The sequence below is a fragment of the Megalobrama amblycephala genome, linkage group LG14 (genome assembly GCF_018812025.1).
Source record: "Megalobrama amblycephala isolate DHTTF-2021 linkage group LG14, ASM1881202v1, whole genome shotgun sequence".
Taxonomy (NCBI): domain Eukaryota; kingdom Metazoa; phylum Chordata; class Actinopteri; order Cypriniformes; family Xenocyprididae; genus Megalobrama; species Megalobrama amblycephala.
In genome coordinates this window covers 15,164,463-15,182,122 of record NC_063057.1, presented here as the reverse complement: position 1 = coordinate 15,182,122, position 17,660 = coordinate 15,164,463, and the positions used below count along the sequence as shown (strand labels likewise).

Here is a 17,660-nt window from a genome sequence, read left to right as displayed (position 1 = left end):
TGTGTATATTTTATTTTGTTTTATTTTTTTTGTTGTGGATCTTACTTATAGTACCATTTTTATGATCGCAAATTAGATGAACACACAATTTCTGCAAGGAAATTAACACTTTTTCTCTATTTACAAAAAGAAATAAAAAAATTACTTTAAATGCAAATGAAATACATCTAATTCTAACCCTTTAAAACTCTGTGTATATATATATATATATATATATATATATATATATATATATATATATATATATATATATATATATATATATATATATATATATATATATATATATATATATAATATAATATCTCCTCCAAAATACCCCAAAAGTGGCTCAAAAATATTTAGATTTGGTAACTTTGCAGGCCATGGGAGATGTTCAACTTCACTTTCATGCTTATCAAGCCAGTCTTGCTGTGTGTATTGGTGCATTATCATGCTGATACCATTAGGTGCACATGGTCCACCAGAATGGTTCGGGAGGCCTTGGCCCATCAAGCACATTAGTGAATGTCATGATATTGCAGCCCAAACCATCACATCATTGTCTATAGCCCAAGGTTTGCACCTTTGGCACCAATGAAACTGACATTTGGCACTGGCCCAAGTGACCAAAGGTTTGGCTGTAGCAGCCTGACCATGAATATTGACTTTTTGGAGCTCCTGATAAACAGTTTTGGTGGAAACAGGAGAGTCGAGGTGCGCATTTAATTCTGCAGTGAGTTAGGCAATGGTGGTTTTATGTTTTTTGGATCCAATCCAGGTTAGTACCTGGACATCCCTTTCAGACAGCTTCGTCTTGCGTCGACAGTTACTTCTGTTGGATGTGGTTCATCTTACCTGCTGTTATGCCGACATTAACCTGGATACCATAGCTCTCGATACACCACAAAAACTTGTTTTCCTGGTCACAGATGAGCCAGCGAGACACACACCAGCAAATTGTCCTCTTTTGAACTCTGATATGTCTCCCATTATGTTGTGTGGATTGCAATATTTTATGTACAGCTGTGCTATTGCTCTACTAATTCAACCTTCACACTCTTCTCTTACTGATGGAATGTAAAATCAGTGAAGATTGGCCACCAGGCCAAGAATATATGGAGATGAATCCTCCAACACTATATTGGCCTGCGTTTCAGTTTCATTGTCCAACCCCTGTCTACTCGCTTTTGAAAAGGCTGACCTGGTTTGAAATGTAACTCCCATTAGAGAGATAAATATATTGGATTGTCCAATAACCTCAAAAACGGCAAATATTAACAATTAACCGGCATAATTGGCACAATTAATCAGCATATCAGTATCCTATGGAACATTTTAAAGCTTATTGGATCTTGCAACAGTAACTAAGGAGGGCGGAGCTTAACAATGGGTCAATTAATGTTGATTCTGGCACTTTTGATTGATGTCGAGATAAACTAGTTTTCTTTTCCTGGCTCTCATTCTCCCTTTTGTTTCCTGTTAAATTTCACACCCTGGGATGTGCCTCTTATTCGGAAGAACGTGAATATCGTATCATTCAGAATCGAGAAATGAGAACAGGATGTTTTAAAAGCACTTTGTATAGTGTGTTGAAACTACTGCTACTCTTGCCCAGTTCGGTTCACAGCTGCTCTGCTGGGCTCTGATTTATGTGCAAGTAGACGCTGGGCTTTGCCACTGTAATACTGGGGGTGATGAAGTTTATGAGCCTGGCCTGTTTAAGCTTAAGGGGTTGTGGAAAAAGCCCGTCCTCTATACAACATGAGTCCAAGTCAGCTAACTGACTCATCAGTATTGCAGAACGGAAGAGTATGAACTGTTCCTGTTAAAAAACAAACAAACCATTTACTCTTTCAATTAACATTTGCGTTTAAGTACAATTCCAATTATCCCTTTAAGTTGTTGTTCAACTTTTTCTTTCAGATACAGAGAGTTGTCAGGAGAGTTTTCTGTTCCTATTTGGGCCTTCTGGTGAACTCTAAGAATGATATTGCCCTCGCGTACACCCTGGACAACCCTAATCGCTCTCTGGGCCACATCGCCTTTACTGACCTGAGACATGCTGCATGCACCAACGCCTCATCTCTTTTCTTGGTGAATTCGCAGTGACTTGTACTTTTCATATAGATAAATTCATATTTGCACACATTTTTGTTCAACTACACATCTTTTTAAACCTAATGTAAATGCTAATTAATTGCCTTTTTGTATGTTCAGACAGTGACGTCGTTTGTCAGGGCCATACAGCTGGGAGGGAAGGGGTACGCCCCACCTGAATCTCACCCTTTAAGGAAGCACATAAAGGGTTTATCAGAGTTTCTCAATTTTGTCGACCAGTGTCAAGATGTTTTAGGAGAAACCCCCAATCCAAGGTATGCTCTCATGCTTTATTTGACATGAATAGGAACTCTATAGGAACTTTATGTCCAACATTGGCAAATATCTACAGCTGCAATGTAGACTCAGGACATCTGCTGTGTTCAGAATGGAATACTACCTTACTATTGTGCAGTGTGTGTGTGTGTATATATCTATCAACATTTATTTATTTGAACATGATTATTGTAATTGAGTCATTGACAAATAAGGTTAAAAAAGTGTAAGTGTAAAAAAATCATAATGGAGATATAATTAATTTTGAAGTTTTAATAAGTGTTAACAATGAAATTATGTGGTTTTTATAATCAATTAACACTGCTTTTGTCCTTTTTTACAAGATGGACAAAATTTGCCACCAGAAAAGTCATTCGGTTTAACCAAAATTTCGATTTTACCGAATGACACTTTTGGTTATACCAAATGACGATATTTTCAAACAATGCTAACAGGCTGATATCTAGCTAGCTAGCAAAAGGACAATCAAACAATTTATATTTAGTACAAGTTTTTAAAATATTACAACATTTTCCATGTCTTATAGCGGTTGTGCCGAATGACCTGATGTTTTGGGACATGTGTATGAGCAAGTGAAAACATGAATTTTTCAAATAGTTAAAAGAGAGTTAGTTACTTTGCTTCACAACCACGTGGTCCTTTGCAGATCTCTGAACGATGTCACATCCTGTCACATGATATTGACTGCATGACTCAATCCAAAATGGTTCCTTTTATATTGGTTACTCCGAATGACACCAGTGAAATTAATTTTTCCAGACATTCTTTCTCATAACAAAGCAACGACTTCTACGCATAATTTTAATACCATTTTGCATCTTGATATATGATGTTATAAAATCATGCCAGAATAAAAAATATGTACATTTATTACATTTTAAGAATTAAAATGTAATAAATTAAAAAGTATTAAGTGAAGAATCAGGCATTATTTCATGATAAAAGTGTCGAGTAGGTCACCTGACTTAACAGTGTGTTTGTTACATGATGACATAATGTTGCCTATGCATAATTAATAACCCCCCAGTTTTGTGTAAAATGTCTTGAGTATTTATTTATTTATTTTGTAATTTACTTGCTATTATTCTGTCACTAGAAATGGGAGGTCAGTTGGAGTACATTGCATAATGGGATACATTATACCATGCCTGTTGTATATTGCTCTTTTTGGCAGATGTTGCTGGTCATTCGTATGCATACAGAAAATTGGCACCTTGTATGTTGCACATCGTACATGCTGTATACTACCTGCAGCAGTAGTTTAAGTAGTATTCTATTCTACTAGCCATTGCTTTGAATCTGCGGCAAGAAATGTCATGACCTGGCCTTGACTTGCATTGCGTCTCTCTATCATTAGTGCACAACCCCAGATGACAGAATAGAAGCCTTTGATTTGTACAAGAGATTTTGTATCACCTTGCTGGGCCCAAAGAAAATGTTCCTGCTGTCTGTATTTGTGGATCTGTTGGTCTCCTCCTATCCTGAAAACGGATCCTCTCATCTTATACCTGCCATCTATCAATGCGTGTTCCTCTTCTCTCAAAGGCAACCTTTAATTACATCTGTACCAGTATTGATGAAATCGCCTGAATTGTTCAAGCATGTTTATCTGAGGAACATCAAAGTGTGTTGTACAAATAGCAAATGGCGACTTGTCCCTCCTTAGTTTGATAACTCTGATTAAACGTCATAACACTGAGATTCTGCCATGATAAGTTGCACTTCAAAACATCCAAGCAAATCTCCACTAGTCATTTGGCAGCACAACACATGGAGCTGAATTGTATAGATGATTGAGTTATTCAGAAAGGACGCAAGATCATTTCCTGCACTGCATCATGTGCATCAACTTCATTTTTGATGGAAGTGCCTTGAACCTGTTGCATGTGGTCCTGTTCACCTCCACGTCTCTTTTCTCTGATGAGAGAGTGCGAGCGCAGAGCCAAAAGGGGTCTTTCATCAGCCTGCTACCCTGCCTGTGCAGTTCCCCACCTCCCAGCACCTTATGGAGTACTGTATTACCACACACAAACACTGCTTACGGGGGAATCGGGGTCTCTCGTACAGCTAACATCTGTTTTCCCAGATGATTCTGTTACTGTAATTCCCTTTCACAAAAGCAAGGTCAGGGATTCAGGGCGGCCTCTTTCCCGCTGCAGCCCAAATGTTTACATTTATTAATCTCTTCATATATTCACACATAAAGTGAGGTGGAGTACAGCAATAGCACTGGTCTGGCACGAATACCTCTTGGACCCTTCTAGACCACATTTTTACATGAGTTATAAAGTGGTCACACTAGATTTCAATCATGTAAAATTATTTTTCTGCAACAAATATCTTCTTTATATAACAAATAATTAATATTCAGGATTTTGACAGTTATGGAAAACTTCAACTTTCTAGGCCAGGAGAAGTTACTGAAACTTATTCTTTTTTTTGTTGTTGTTGTTTATAGTTCTAATCAGCTGTTGTTGATCATTATTGCTAATAGTAACTTGTTTTTGTTGATTTAATAAAAATTATTAATGTGTTAATATATATTATTAATGCAATTATAGACGTTGGTCTAGTGTGAAATAAAACTTGCTTGCAAGCCATAGCTATTTGTGAGTGAATCATTGTTTTTAAAGCCAAAACGGCCCACACGTTGCTTTGAATCATTAGCAATTCTTTAAAAATAAACCTAGTACTCGCAAAAAAAATTGTAAAGTCATGGAAATTCATTGGTTAAAAGGTAAAAATTCCTTAAAAAAAACACTTCAGAATGTTAAATCTACAAAAGTGTCCCACGACACTGCAAACCATGCAGTTTCGTGTGTTGATTTGCTAACTAAACTACCCAAATGAGAGTTTTCCCCTTGTTTGTGACTGTACGTTTATGATTGGCAACATTTGAAAATGTCTGTTTTTGTTAATTGTCTGTCTTGTCCCAAACAGAGAAGCTGGATCTAAGCTGGTGTCTAGTATTAGAGCTGCTTTGGTCAAAGGCCGCAGTGGTGGAGACCCAGTATACTTTGCTGCAGAGGACACAGCCAAAAGTTTCAAGGAAAGAATCAGTCAAATACACACCATGCAGACACAGTCAGCAGTTGGCACAGGAATAAGTCCAGCAAGGGTAAAATATAGCTGATGTATTCTATTTTCTGGATCTCTCCAAACCAGCATTATTAGTAATACACAATATGTTTGCTTTTTAGCCCAAAGCGTATGCTATTAACCACTGTACTGCCTATGGGGGCCGAGAGACTGTGAAGGTTCTGATGGCCCTATTGGATGAAGAGGCTCTAGTCCCGCCCTGCAGGAACAAGGCGGAACTGCTTTCTGAAGATCATGCGGTTCTTAATGGCAGCGCTGGAGCTTGTCTTCTTACCATGTACAAGTAAGTTGCACCACTTTGATGGTACATTTACACAACAACAATAATGTACCAAAATCTGGAAACATTTTACCTTTGTGTTTCTCACGTACAGATGACAACGTTATCAAAACGATCCCCATTCATGCTCTAAAACACTACGTGCCTATAGACTGAACACATACTGCACATGACATCACAGTTTTACATAGGTGGACAAAGTACACAACTCCATTACTTGAGTAAAAGTATAGATACTACTAGTGTTGTCAAAAGTACCGACTACGGTTCCAAGTCGGTACTGAAATTTTAAAAATGTGGTGATACCAGCATTTCCCCCTAGCATTTTGAATGCTGTTGAACGGATTCTTAAACACCACTGATTGGCCATTGTGTTCATGCATTCAACAGATATGTCTGTGATTGGCTACAATGATCAACGCTTCAAAAACATGTTGTAAATGGACATCTTTGACGCTCTTCACTGAGCGCTTGCACCGATACACACGGGAGCATTTGAAAGCAGGCGTCTTATCAGCGCATGTGTTAGGGATCCGCTGATAGATGCCTGCTTTCAGATGTTCCTGTTTGTATCTGCACTTTGAAGAGCGTCAAAGAGGTCTATTTACAACATGTCTTTGGAGCGTTGATCTTTGTAGCCAATCACAGACATATCTGTTGAGCATGTGAACGCAATGGCCAATCAGAGGTGTTTAATAATCAGCTTAACAGCACTGAAAATGCTAGGCGGAAATGTTATCATTTTTAAAATTTTTGACAACACTAGATACTACTGGTCAAATATTACTCTGACAAGTGAAAGTTGTAAAGACATATTTTTGCTTAAAGGTGGTAAAGAGGATGTTTTGTTTTATACATTTTTGCAATATTACTTGAAACTGTCTTTACTAAGTGATAAAAGACTATTTATTAGGTGCACTGAAAGGAATATTATTAATATACATCATCTGTGCACGAGGTAGGGCCTTAAAAACATCAGCCAATCGTTTACGCGATCATCGCGTAAACGATTGGCCCTCTGGCTTGTCAATCACTGCCATTGTGAGAGACGTGCGCGGATTGGCCCTCTGGCTTGTCAATCACTGCCATGACGTTCCTTGTGAGAGACGCGCGGCTGCTCGCTCTAGTAACTTTAAACACTACATGCGCCGCATGCAATGTTTTTGTCAGGAGACAGGAGTAACAACTGCAGATTATGAGGTGAGTCCGACATAATGAATCCACTAAGTGTGTGCGCGGCTTAACGATTGTAAGGCCGATTATGAATGTAAAATTGAGACTTATGACTGATCGCGCTCAAACGCGTCCAGTCAGTTGCTTTCAGTCTGCGATTACAGTTGGTGTTCAAATTCCATGTGAAAGTATATAAATCTGCTTCAGGAGCAGGAAACTATCGCTGTATGTTGAGCATAGTCAGAATGTTTTAGCTAGTCGTAAAATGTGCATTTCAAACGGTCATTTCAAAAACTCAGTCGACGAAAACATCCTCTGTACCACCTTTAACTAAAAGTACAGAATTATTTGCTTTAAAAGTACTTGAGTATCAAAAGTAAAAGTTTAGTTTTGTTGTATGAATGCACGCTGTGCCATCATGGTGGTTTAAGCCAGTCTAGCATACGACATGCTAACATGCGACAACCTTGAACTCATTTAAATACTTGTTTAAAAGTTACAAAGCTCTTTTCAAAGTGGAAAACATACTAGAAGAGAAAGATTTCTACATTGTGTTTATTTGACAAGATTATGCTAAAACATATTTTTGAAAGGACTTTTCAGTTTTTTTTATATGCTAACTAACCTCATTGTCAAACCTTACCCATGTGTTAGTGGTGTATCCACAATGCTATGGCAATTTGGCAGGCAAATCCATAAAAAAAAAAAAAAATTTGACTGACCATACTTCATACTGAATCTTTAGCTCTAAAAGCACAGACAATTTCCATTTCAAGCTTTCACCAGAAATGAAAAGTTTACATACCTCAATATGTTTCCGCAGGTTAGACGGCAAGTTTTATGGTACGTTTTAGGCAAACAAAACAAACATATAAAATAAATCTTTTCAGAAAACTTAAACATATATTCTAAGTATGGCCATGGTCTTCCATTTTGCCATCAACTGATCAGTGTTGAACTTCATTGAACTTCACGTGACCCTACAAGAATGAACAAAAAAAAAAACAATGACTTTTGAGGACCTTGATAGTGTAAGGGGAATTTTAGAGTTAAAGACCCAAAAGACCAGATATGATGAATAAAGACCCGGAGTCAAAGTTTAAAAAAATAATAAATTGAAGAAAAATTTAATGAAGAATAGTTTGCAGTTTCATCAGCAGAAGCCAGCTTCAGGTCTCACAAGGAGTTCGTAGGCCGCTCTGCGTACATTCACATTTCCATAACAATTATACTCTAACAGAGTCAACTAACTACGTCATTACTTCAGGTTGAATGATCCTGATTGGCTAAGAGAAATAGGCAAATTTGGTAATCTTCCACATATGGACAGATCGTCAGAAACATATCTCCATTCGTCACGATGCTGACGAGGGGACCCTGGATTTAGGTACTGGGTGTCCTTTTGGGGTCATGACATGGCGTCTGCTTGTCTCAAGCATAGTGCCGGTTGTCCACCAGTACAAAGGTCCTGCACAGAACACTTTAGCGCACATACACAGATACACATGATTCACCGCTTCAAGGCTGAAGTTGATCTGAGCTCTGCTCTGAGCAGGAAACTTTCCCAAAACGTACTGATAACATGTTCTTTTCTCTCAGTGAGAGGTACAGACAATATCCAAAATTATTTTCTAGTGTTTGAAAAGGGAAAATAAATGCTTTAACATGCGTTGAAGAAGTCATTCAAATAATTTAACAGAAAGATATACATGTTGATTTAATAATTTAAAAGATGTATATTGAAGCGGCAGTGGATTCCAGAATCCACTCCTTCAATAGAAATGTAGTGGAGTGAAAAGTATATTTGTCTTTTTTTAAATGTAGTAAAGTTAAAGACTTGCACTTTGAAACCCGTTTTAAAAAGTTAACATTTTCAGGCGCCCAAAATGCTGTTGTCGTGTGAGTGAACAGCCGAAACGCATACAAAGTATTCCATTCCGAATTTCCATTTCTGTTGTGTAAACGGCCCCTTAGATAAAATGGATAAAACTGTTGTCGTAGGCCAAAAATGTATGCTAAAACATTTAAAGGTGCCATCGAACTTTTTTTTTTTTTTTTTTTTTTTTTACAAGATGTAATATAAGTCTAAGGTGTCCCCTGAATGTGTCTGTGAAGTTGCAGCTCAAAATACCCCATAGATTTATTTATTTATTTTTTTTTTAAATAATTTTTTTTTTTAACTGCCTATTTTGAGGCATAATTAGAAATGCGCCGATTCAGGCTGCGGCCCCTTTAATTGCTCGCGCTCTCCGCCCCCTCCCAAGCTTTCGACTCTATCATTGCATAAACAAAGTTCACACGGCTAATATAACCCTCAAAATGGATCTTTACAAAGTGTTCGTCATGCAGCATGTCTAATCGCGTAAGTACAGTGTTTATTTGGATGTTTACATTTGATTCTGAATGAGTTTGAGGCTATGCTCCGTGGCTAAAGCTAACATTACACACTGTTGGAGAGATTTATAAAGAATGAAGTTGTGTTTATGCATTATACAGACTGCAAGTGTTTAATAATGAAAATAGCGACTGCTCTTGTCTCTGTGAATACAGTAAGAAACGATGGTAACTTTAACCACATTTAACAGTACATTAGCAACATGCTAACGAAACATTTAGAAAGACAATTTACAAATATCACTAAAAATATCATGTTATCATGGATCATGTCAGTTGTTATTGCTCCATCTGCCATTTTTCACTATTGGTCTTTTCTTGCTTACTTAGTCTGATGATTCAGCTGTGCACATCCAGACGTTAATACTGCCTGCCCTTGTGTAATGCTTTGAACATGAGCTGGCATATGCAAATATTGGGGGCGTACACCCCGACTGTTACGTAACAGTCGGTGTTATGTTGAGATTCGCCTGTTCTTCGGAGGTCTTTTAAACAAATGAGATTTATATAAGAAGGAGGAAACAATGGAGTTTGAGACTCACTGTATGTCTTTTCCATGTACTGAACTCTTGTTATTCAACTATGCCGAGGTAAATTCAATTTTCAATTCGATGGCACCTTTAAAAAACTTATTATTATTATTATTATTATTATTGTTTACTTTAATTCAAAAATACCATTAGTAAATACATTAAATGCAGTTCTTGTAGAGTTGGTAGAAATATCCTGTCTGTTTTATATTTCAGTTCACTCACCTTTGACAGGTGTGGCAAAAAGTTAATTTGTGTATATTTGTGTTTATTGGATTAATTAAAACAGCTGTCTGTTGCAGTTATATATATTTTTATGTTGTATCATTTACATTTGCATTTCAACACCTTGTTTTATTCTTCAGTTATTTAACATGTTCTCACTTTTTGCCTATAGATCTCCAGAAGCTCCTACGGGATCTTCTCCAAAGAGTTTACGGAACCGTGTCTCGAGCCAACAAGAACATATCAAGTCCAAGGTAAAGAATCATTGGGGTTGTAAGCAGAGACCCCCGTCTCAAATAGCGGTCAAACAAAAATTGAATGTGACACTTGATTTTTAAAACAGACAGCAAGTAATGCACATTCACGAGCTATATCATCTGCTTCCTCTGTTTTGTAATGTGCAAATTTATACAGCTGTTTTTTATGCATGGTGCTTGTGCAGTGGGTTTCCTGTTATATAAAAACAACCACCGAGTGTGAAATTTAGTGTAGTACAGTGCACTCCAAACTTTAACCAATAACCTCTGGCAGTGATACACGCTTACACACTTAAAGCCTATCTTATCCAGAAAACATTTATAATGCCTCGCTAGTCTTGGAGGGCTGTGAGAAAAAAGATTATATTTGCATGTGCTAAAAATTTAGGATTGTCTTCTGGCCTTATAAGGATTTATTTTACTATTTGGTCATAAAAGAATAAATCCCTTAATATGAAACAACTGTCTGGATAGGAACTAAATGATGCCTGACAGTCAAAGAGGCTCGTTTCTGAAACCGACTTTAACTAGTCTCTGGATTGCTAACACGTTTTAAATGTGATGATAAATGGCGCTTTAATTTTTTTAGGACTGGGCATCTTCACCAACCAAGAAATGGTGAGTGCTCTGTGAACATGTATGCTAGGCACATTTTGTTAAAAGGCTTCTTTATTTGATTGCACTAGCAGATGTCTCTTTAGACCTCCACTTTCTGGCCGCCTTCCTGTGTTAGTGAGCAGTAATGGTCCCCGGGCAGCTCACCGCTTCCTGAACTGGACGGGCGGAAGCTTTCTGCATCAATTTCACTTTGAACATGCCATATCAGTGGAGTTACTCGGCTAGCAAGGGAAACTTGAAAGGTTATTGTTTCCTGTTGTCTGCAGAATGACTTTATCCAGTCGTACTCCAATAGTTTCATCACAAACTGACGTCGATTGGCACAGGGGGAGAGATCAAGAGGTTCCTCCAGCAGTATGACTGCAGAGAGAGATTATTCTGAGCACAGTTATGTAGTAAGGTTTAATGAACACGTAATGAACCCCACACTAGAGTCGGTACTCTGAGGGCCAGTATTATACATATAAAAAGATGATAGGCTAACTTTATGTAAAATGTACTATCTCCAGCTGCACAAAATGCGCTCAAAACAAACCTGATCTGCATCAAGTTACCCAATCTCAAGTGGATGGTCCTAAGAACAGGTGTAAATGGTGTCAAAAATGTTTTGTGATGTGAAAAATTTGGAAAAATACCTGCATATAAAGGTCACTGCAGTTTAAAATCAGATACCCTCCCCTCAAACTGATCACAATACTTCGATGCACATTGCTACCAAGTGTTAACAGTAATGTGTCTCATCTAACACTTCTAAATTGATCAGATGTTAATACCATGTGTAAATGGGGACATAATCTCACTGCTACTACTGCTGTGTCAGCTGGCTCCTCTGGTTTTTCCCAGGACAGGTGTTATTCAACCATGCGTCATTTCATTGTATGCTTCACAAACACGCAGTCACACCCCTCATCTTATTGAAGGCTTAATGATGACGTTCATATCAGAGGAAGTAGCTGGTGGACCCAGCCTGTCGAAGTTTTTCTTGGGATCTCTGTTGGCGTGCAGTCAGGGCTGCCCAGCGTACCATATAAGCCTCCCATACGAAAGCACCCAGTCTGAGCGATACTGTTGTTTTAGGTGCTCTTTTGAGAAAGTGCTTTGAAAAGCTGTACTCAAGCTTTGATCCCCCCCCCTACATACACCCACCGCCCCCTTTTCTCTACACTTTGCAGTCCCACCCAACTATGCCTGCAGTATTTTTTTATTTTTTTACTTTCCTGAATTCCACTCTCCTACTGCGGCCGGCTAGCCTAAAGGGAGAGAGAGCCTTGAATCCTGATAATCCTTAGCAGGGATGGATCAAAGGCCCTGAAAGAGGTGGATCAGCGCTTCTCTGAGACCCTTGAGACCTTAGAAGTTCACTACGCCTGTGCGAGCTACCATTTCCTTATTTCATGCTCCTCACGGCCTCCAGACCGCAATATTTATCTTTTTTTTTTTTTGTATTCTTTCTCATAAGATTTTAGATGTGGTCATTTCTACCCATGTTGTATCAGCAGGGCTGAACAATAAGGACGATTTGATGACCAGAGGCTAGTGTGAGAGAGTTTCTGGGTAGTTGATGGGAATGTAATTTGTCCTATTGGACCAGTGCTGCAGTGCCACTATGTCATACATCCTTCATTGATCATATTCATGTCTTGCAAACTTAAATGTTTGGTTTTCTGTGATGTTTTGAATATTCTTGCCAGTATGGCACTGGGGTAGCATTTATATAATATATATATTTGTTCATTTTCAGCTGTTGCGGTTTAAAAAATTGAACTGCTTATTCTAATGTATGTGTATACAATACACATTTTTTTATCAAGTTTTTTGTAACTTCTTTGTTAAACAAGCTTTAAACAACCTGATAAGTTACCAATATTCTACAAATGTATTTTTTTTGCTTTTCATCAGGTTGTGCGGCCAACCATTCGCTCTCAGTTTGCATGTACGTACAAGGATGACGAGCTGCCCCTCAACCGGGTGTTGGAGTTTCCAAGTGCTAGCCAACTTCCCACCTGTGTGCACCCTGCGCCCAAACGCACCATCTCTTTACATGCGTCTGTGGAGGAAGAGTGTGACTCCACTGAGATGGACAACAGACTCAAAGGTAGTGTCTCTGCCAAGTTTAAAGACACCATGCGCTCAAAAAGTAGTTTTGTCGCTCATAGTTGTCGGGCTTTGAGACCATGTAGATGCTGTTGTGTCCTCTTAAAAGTTGTCAAAATTAAATATTAGATGTTAAAATTCTTTTTAAAATGTGTAGGTTTTCTCTTCTGAGAAACCGGAGCGAAAATATTGATGATTCATCCCGCCTGCCACAGGTTCATGTCCTATCAAGGGCTCTCTAGAATAGGAATCCTGCCCCCATTTAACCGACTGGCAAGAAATCTGTGTTCATCAAGTCTTCTTTTCTTAAACAAGAGGGGGCTCAGTTCTTAGTGTACTGAATAACCTTCATGCTTGGTCTGTTCAGTGCGCACACACAAGCAGAAGTGCTCCCTTTTTCTGACGCCACACAGTCGGAAAGATGCCCAGGTCCACCTCCACAGCCCAGGCCTCGATCCCTGCCCAGTCCCTGCTTGGGGACTGGTACTTAAGATCAACCTTTAAACGATTCCCCATCCCATAAAACCTGGCCGCCCCCACATCTGTTATAAAAACCCTAAGAGCACACGTTCCTCACCCCCCTTTCACTTTTTGTGGGAACGTGGGCTTCGCTCCACCAGGTTACATGACAAATGTTCAGCTTCAGCGCTGTAAAATAAACACACCGCCTGTTAAAGTGCAGACTAACGTCAGCAATTTCATCATAACCTTTTCTACCCTTCCGTCCTCAGCCCTCCCTCTTTTTTATTTCTGCTTATTGTTTCACCTTATTCTCAAAGTCCACTGTTTTTCTTTTGTCCCCCCTTTCTTGTTTTTCTGTGGATGTGTACCCAGAGACCACTAACTTGAGGTGTGAAGGTCCCGGCCAATCCGCTCTGGGGGAACATAGTGGAAATGCCTGGAACCGAGCAGGTGGGAAGGGGACCCGGCCAGAACAGCTCGGAAGAGCAACCGGGACTTCGAAGAGAAAGCTTGCCAATAGAGAGTGCGCTGATCAGGGAAAAGAAGAGAACCAGCCCCCTCAGAAAAGACCCCCCGCCAAGGCTCCCGTTGGAGGCCTGGGGAAAAGGAACAGTAAACCTGCCAGCAAGAAGCTCATCGCTGGTCAGGGAAAACTGACAGGCTTTTTCAGACTGTAATTTACTCCATGATCTCTTATCAATAATGATGCTGTGTTTTTGGTAGTCTAAATGCATTTAAAGGGGGTAGCTATTTTTTGTATAATGTCCCTTTTAATGCTTTCACTATCCATTTAAAAACCAGCTCACATCAACATGTGTGAGGGAACTCTTCTCCAGATAATTACTGACAGAGTGTGTGTATATATTTGTGTGTGCATGTTTGAGATGTAAGAGAGAAGATTATGAGTTGGCAAAGATAGAACTTTATCATTTTATTTGATTGTGTGACTGGAGTACATTTTATAATGTATGCTTTCTGCTCTCCTTGAAGACGACCCATAATTTGCAGATTTTAATAAACTTTTATTTCAGTTCTTTTTAAATCACACAAGTTTGTTTGTCATCTTTATATTTAGAGTATCTTGAAGGATCAAGGGAGAGCTGGGAAAATCATGCAGGTGCTTTGTCAGCTGCTCTGTTTTCAAGCTTGCCAGCAGGGCCTGTATACTCTCCCTATCATGCACCTCAGCACTGTGAAGAAAACAGGAAGAGCAAAACAAATTTAGTATTAAATGTAACTGGAAGACAACTTGTTTATTCATGGATATATTCTCTAGTGAAACAAAGATTAAAATGACTTGGGCTTGTTTATTGGTCTGGTTGGCCAGTTTTAGATAGGTTTTGAACACTTTTCAGACCAGCTTAAACCAGATAAGACAGTCTGGCTCTGTTTCTGGTAATTTATTTTGTTTTTCAGAAAGTAATGGATGTCAGGTTTTGCTTTTTAACTCTGGGTTTCTGCTCAGTTTGGTAATGTAATTTAAAACAAAATTTTTAAGTTGTATTGTAAAATCATTTCCATCTATTGTTCATCTGTTTTTCCAAACAATTTGTCCTATGCAGGGTGGCAAGGATACTGGAGCCTATCCCAGCTTCTCAGGAAATACCCTAGATCAGGGTTCTTTAAATCTGCTTCCCTGCAGAGTTTAGCTCAAACCATGATCAAACTCTCCTACCAAAACTCTGAAGACCTTAATTAGCTTGTTCAGATGTTTTTGATTAGGGTTGGAGCTAAACTCTGCTAGACTGTGGCCCTCCAGGGCTGGATTTGAGGAACCCTCCCCTAGACCCTAGATCGATGGTTCCCAACCCTGGTTCTGGAGTACCTCCATCACTGACCATTGTAGGCTGAATCCCAAATGGCACCCTAAACACTCGCGGTCTTCCTACAAGTCCGCACTTTCGTGACGTAATGCCGCTTTGACTGTTGGGAAGAAGTCTGCCGCGGAGCTTGCTCCAGTGCAGGTTCAGCAAAAGTGGGCATCGAGGGCGCATATTGGCTGCAAAGGGGAGCACTCATGAGCACCATTCTGAAGATTGACAAATGGGACACCCTACGGTCTCGTGGACTTAACGGACAAGCACACGCAGCAGCCATTGTAAGCCCACAAGACCAAAAGTGCATAGAAGTGTGCCATTTGGGATTCAGCCTAATCAAACTCACCTGATTAAACTCATCAGCTTGTTAGTAGATACTCCAGGGATTGGGGGTACTCCAGGACCAGGGTTGGGAACCACTGCCCTAGATGGATGGCCAGTCCATCACTGGGTGTAAACGTTTTCTCTCTCTCTCGCTCTCGCTCTCGCTCTCTCGCTCTTTTTTTTTTTATTATTTTTTTTTTTATATATATATATATATATAAATACAAGTATATGTACAATTATTTAAAAACACTTCAAAAGCACTTTCATACGATTCAATTTCAGACTACTTTCATGGCTAGCAAAGAATATCTCACCAGTGGAGAGGAAGAAGATAAGAAACTTGGCAGTGCTTACTGTCTATGTCCCTCCTGCCCACAGGAATGACATCATCCACACTGCGTCGCTCATCCCTCATGTTGAATCCATCCAAAGTATGATCCGTCCCACGTGGCGACAGTACAGGGAAGTTTCTCGTAAAGGCAGGGTTTGCTTCCCTCCCAGGAGACCCTTTTACTCCGGTGTCCTGATGGAAAAGGGAAATGCATTTTAAATCAACACATCAGAATGTGGGACAACCACTTGAACAGAAGCAGCCTAACCCAAAACACTGCTCCCTCTATAGGCATTTTTTTTTCTGAAGTCTGAAACCACACATGGAGATGTTTAAGTTAATTTGAACAACACACGCCCAAGGGCAGCCTCAAGATCCCTCTCCATAACTGCTCCCAAACTACTGGAGCAAATCCAGTGCATGGAGCCCCACATGGAAGAAATGTCAAATTGCGACAAAGTTTCCCATGCCTTACTTAGCCAATTTTCACAATATCACCATGGGCCCTTTTATCCATAGATTCCATTTCCCCTCTTGTGACTGTGTCCTTCCCATAGTCCTTTCTGACTGTTCCATTACTGCACTGATAATTGTAGCAATGTGAGGACGATTCAACTTTGAATTGTGAAAGCCCTGTTAGATACCCATAGAAAGGCCACCTGACTCTTAATATACCAGCAAAATCGATCTGGTAAAGTTTCTTAAAGGCAAATCATTGCTTTAAATTGACTGAAATCAAACTTGTAAAGTACATGTAAATGAATGTGTGTTGGCAAATACAATCATGAAATCTCTGGTTTTCACCAGAATGTAAAAAAAGAAATAAAAGTTGCAATAAAACTCTTACCCCTGGTTGTTTCACAGACTTTAGCTGAAGGCTTTAGCCAAGTCCCAGACTAAAATGCATGTTTTAACTGACAGCAACTTGAACTATCGTAAAATACGTCCGTGCCATTGTTTTGTCTCAAGATACACACAAGTAATGTGTTTTTCTAAGGCATGTTTATAAAAGCTACTTAAATGCCCTAATTGAACTAAGGCCTAGTCCTGACTTAATAATCCCTGTCTATGAAACCAGGTCTTTGTTTGTCAACTCAACCTTTAATTAAATAGCACATTCAAAAACAGGAGTTTAACCAACGTGCTTTACAGTACACACACTTTTCTATAACACCAATAAATACCTAACCCCTAAAATCCTATATCTGTTTTTAAAGTTTAGTCAAAAGCTAAGGAATACATTTGTTTTCAAGACAGATTTAAAAACCTCAAGTGTCAAGGCTGATCTGACATGACACAAATGGAACATTAAATTGAAATGCAAACACTTACGGCAAATATGAAGATGCGTTTTGTCCCGTCTTCATCTACCAGTCTACCTTCTATGATGGGGTGTCTTCTGAAGGTGAGCTGCCCGGGTCCTGTTTCACTTATATCATCTTCTCCTGCTATCGACACCACTCTATCTTGGTCTGTATGATCTTCATCCATCTTAACCTTGGGCAGAGCCATTGATGAGTGAGTAGTCAACTCAACTAAAAGTACAAGTGCAAACATTAACATGTAGGAAGATGCCATGATCTTGGGCGATGATGGTTGATTTGCTTGCAGGAACCTGGCTTTGCACTCGCATGTCCGTTGAGAAGCAAATGTGTGCTTTTATAGTGTCCGATGATG

At 39.2% G+C, this 17,660-nt stretch overlaps 2 protein-coding genes across 3 annotated transcripts in view; one reads left to right on the top strand and one right to left on the bottom strand.

The window, feature by feature from the left end:
• Positions 1 to 14,553, top strand: part of LOC125244974 (PARP1 binding protein) — an 18,306-nt gene extending 3,753 nt beyond the window's left edge. For both annotated transcript variants that reach the window (XM_048155368.1, XM_048155369.1), the window contains exons 5-11: positions 1,906 to 2,076; positions 2,200 to 2,354; positions 5,317 to 5,494; positions 5,577 to 5,758; positions 10,250 to 10,331; positions 12,852 to 13,047; positions 13,881 to 14,553. In XM_048155368.1, the coding sequence (XP_048011325.1) occupies positions 1,906 to 2,076; positions 2,200 to 2,354; positions 5,317 to 5,494; positions 5,577 to 5,758; positions 10,250 to 10,331; positions 12,852 to 13,047; positions 13,881 to 14,185 (1,269 nt within the window). In that variant the 3' untranslated portion in view covers positions 14,186 to 14,553. The remainder of the gene's footprint in view (positions 1 to 1,905; positions 2,077 to 2,199; positions 2,355 to 5,316; positions 5,495 to 5,576; positions 5,759 to 10,249; positions 10,332 to 12,851; positions 13,048 to 13,880) is intronic.
• Positions 14,427 to 17,660, bottom strand: pmch (pro-melanin-concentrating hormone). The gene is made up of 3 exons (XM_048155371.1): positions 17,316 to 17,660; positions 16,007 to 16,175; positions 14,427 to 14,698 (listed from the first exon to the last, which is right to left on the bottom strand). Exons 1-3 carry the CDS (start codon positions 17,559 to 17,561, stop codon positions 14,649 to 14,651), a joined length of 465 nt encoding a protein of 154 aa, XP_048011328.1. The 5' UTR covers positions 17,562 to 17,660; the 3' UTR covers positions 14,427 to 14,648.

Coding starts and splice junctions, on each gene's coding strand:
- pmch (XM_048155371.1), bottom strand. CDS start 17,561: ATGGCATCTTCCTACATGTTAATGTTTGCACTTGTACTTTTAGTTGAG. Junction 16,176..17,315: donor AACGCATCTTCATATTTGCC/GTAAGTGTTTGC, acceptor CTTTTCCATCAG/GACACCGGAGTAAAAGGGTC. Junction 14,699..16,006: donor GGGCAGGAGGGACATAGACA/GTAAGCACTGCC, acceptor TTTTCTTCACAG/TGCTGAGGTGCATGATAGGG.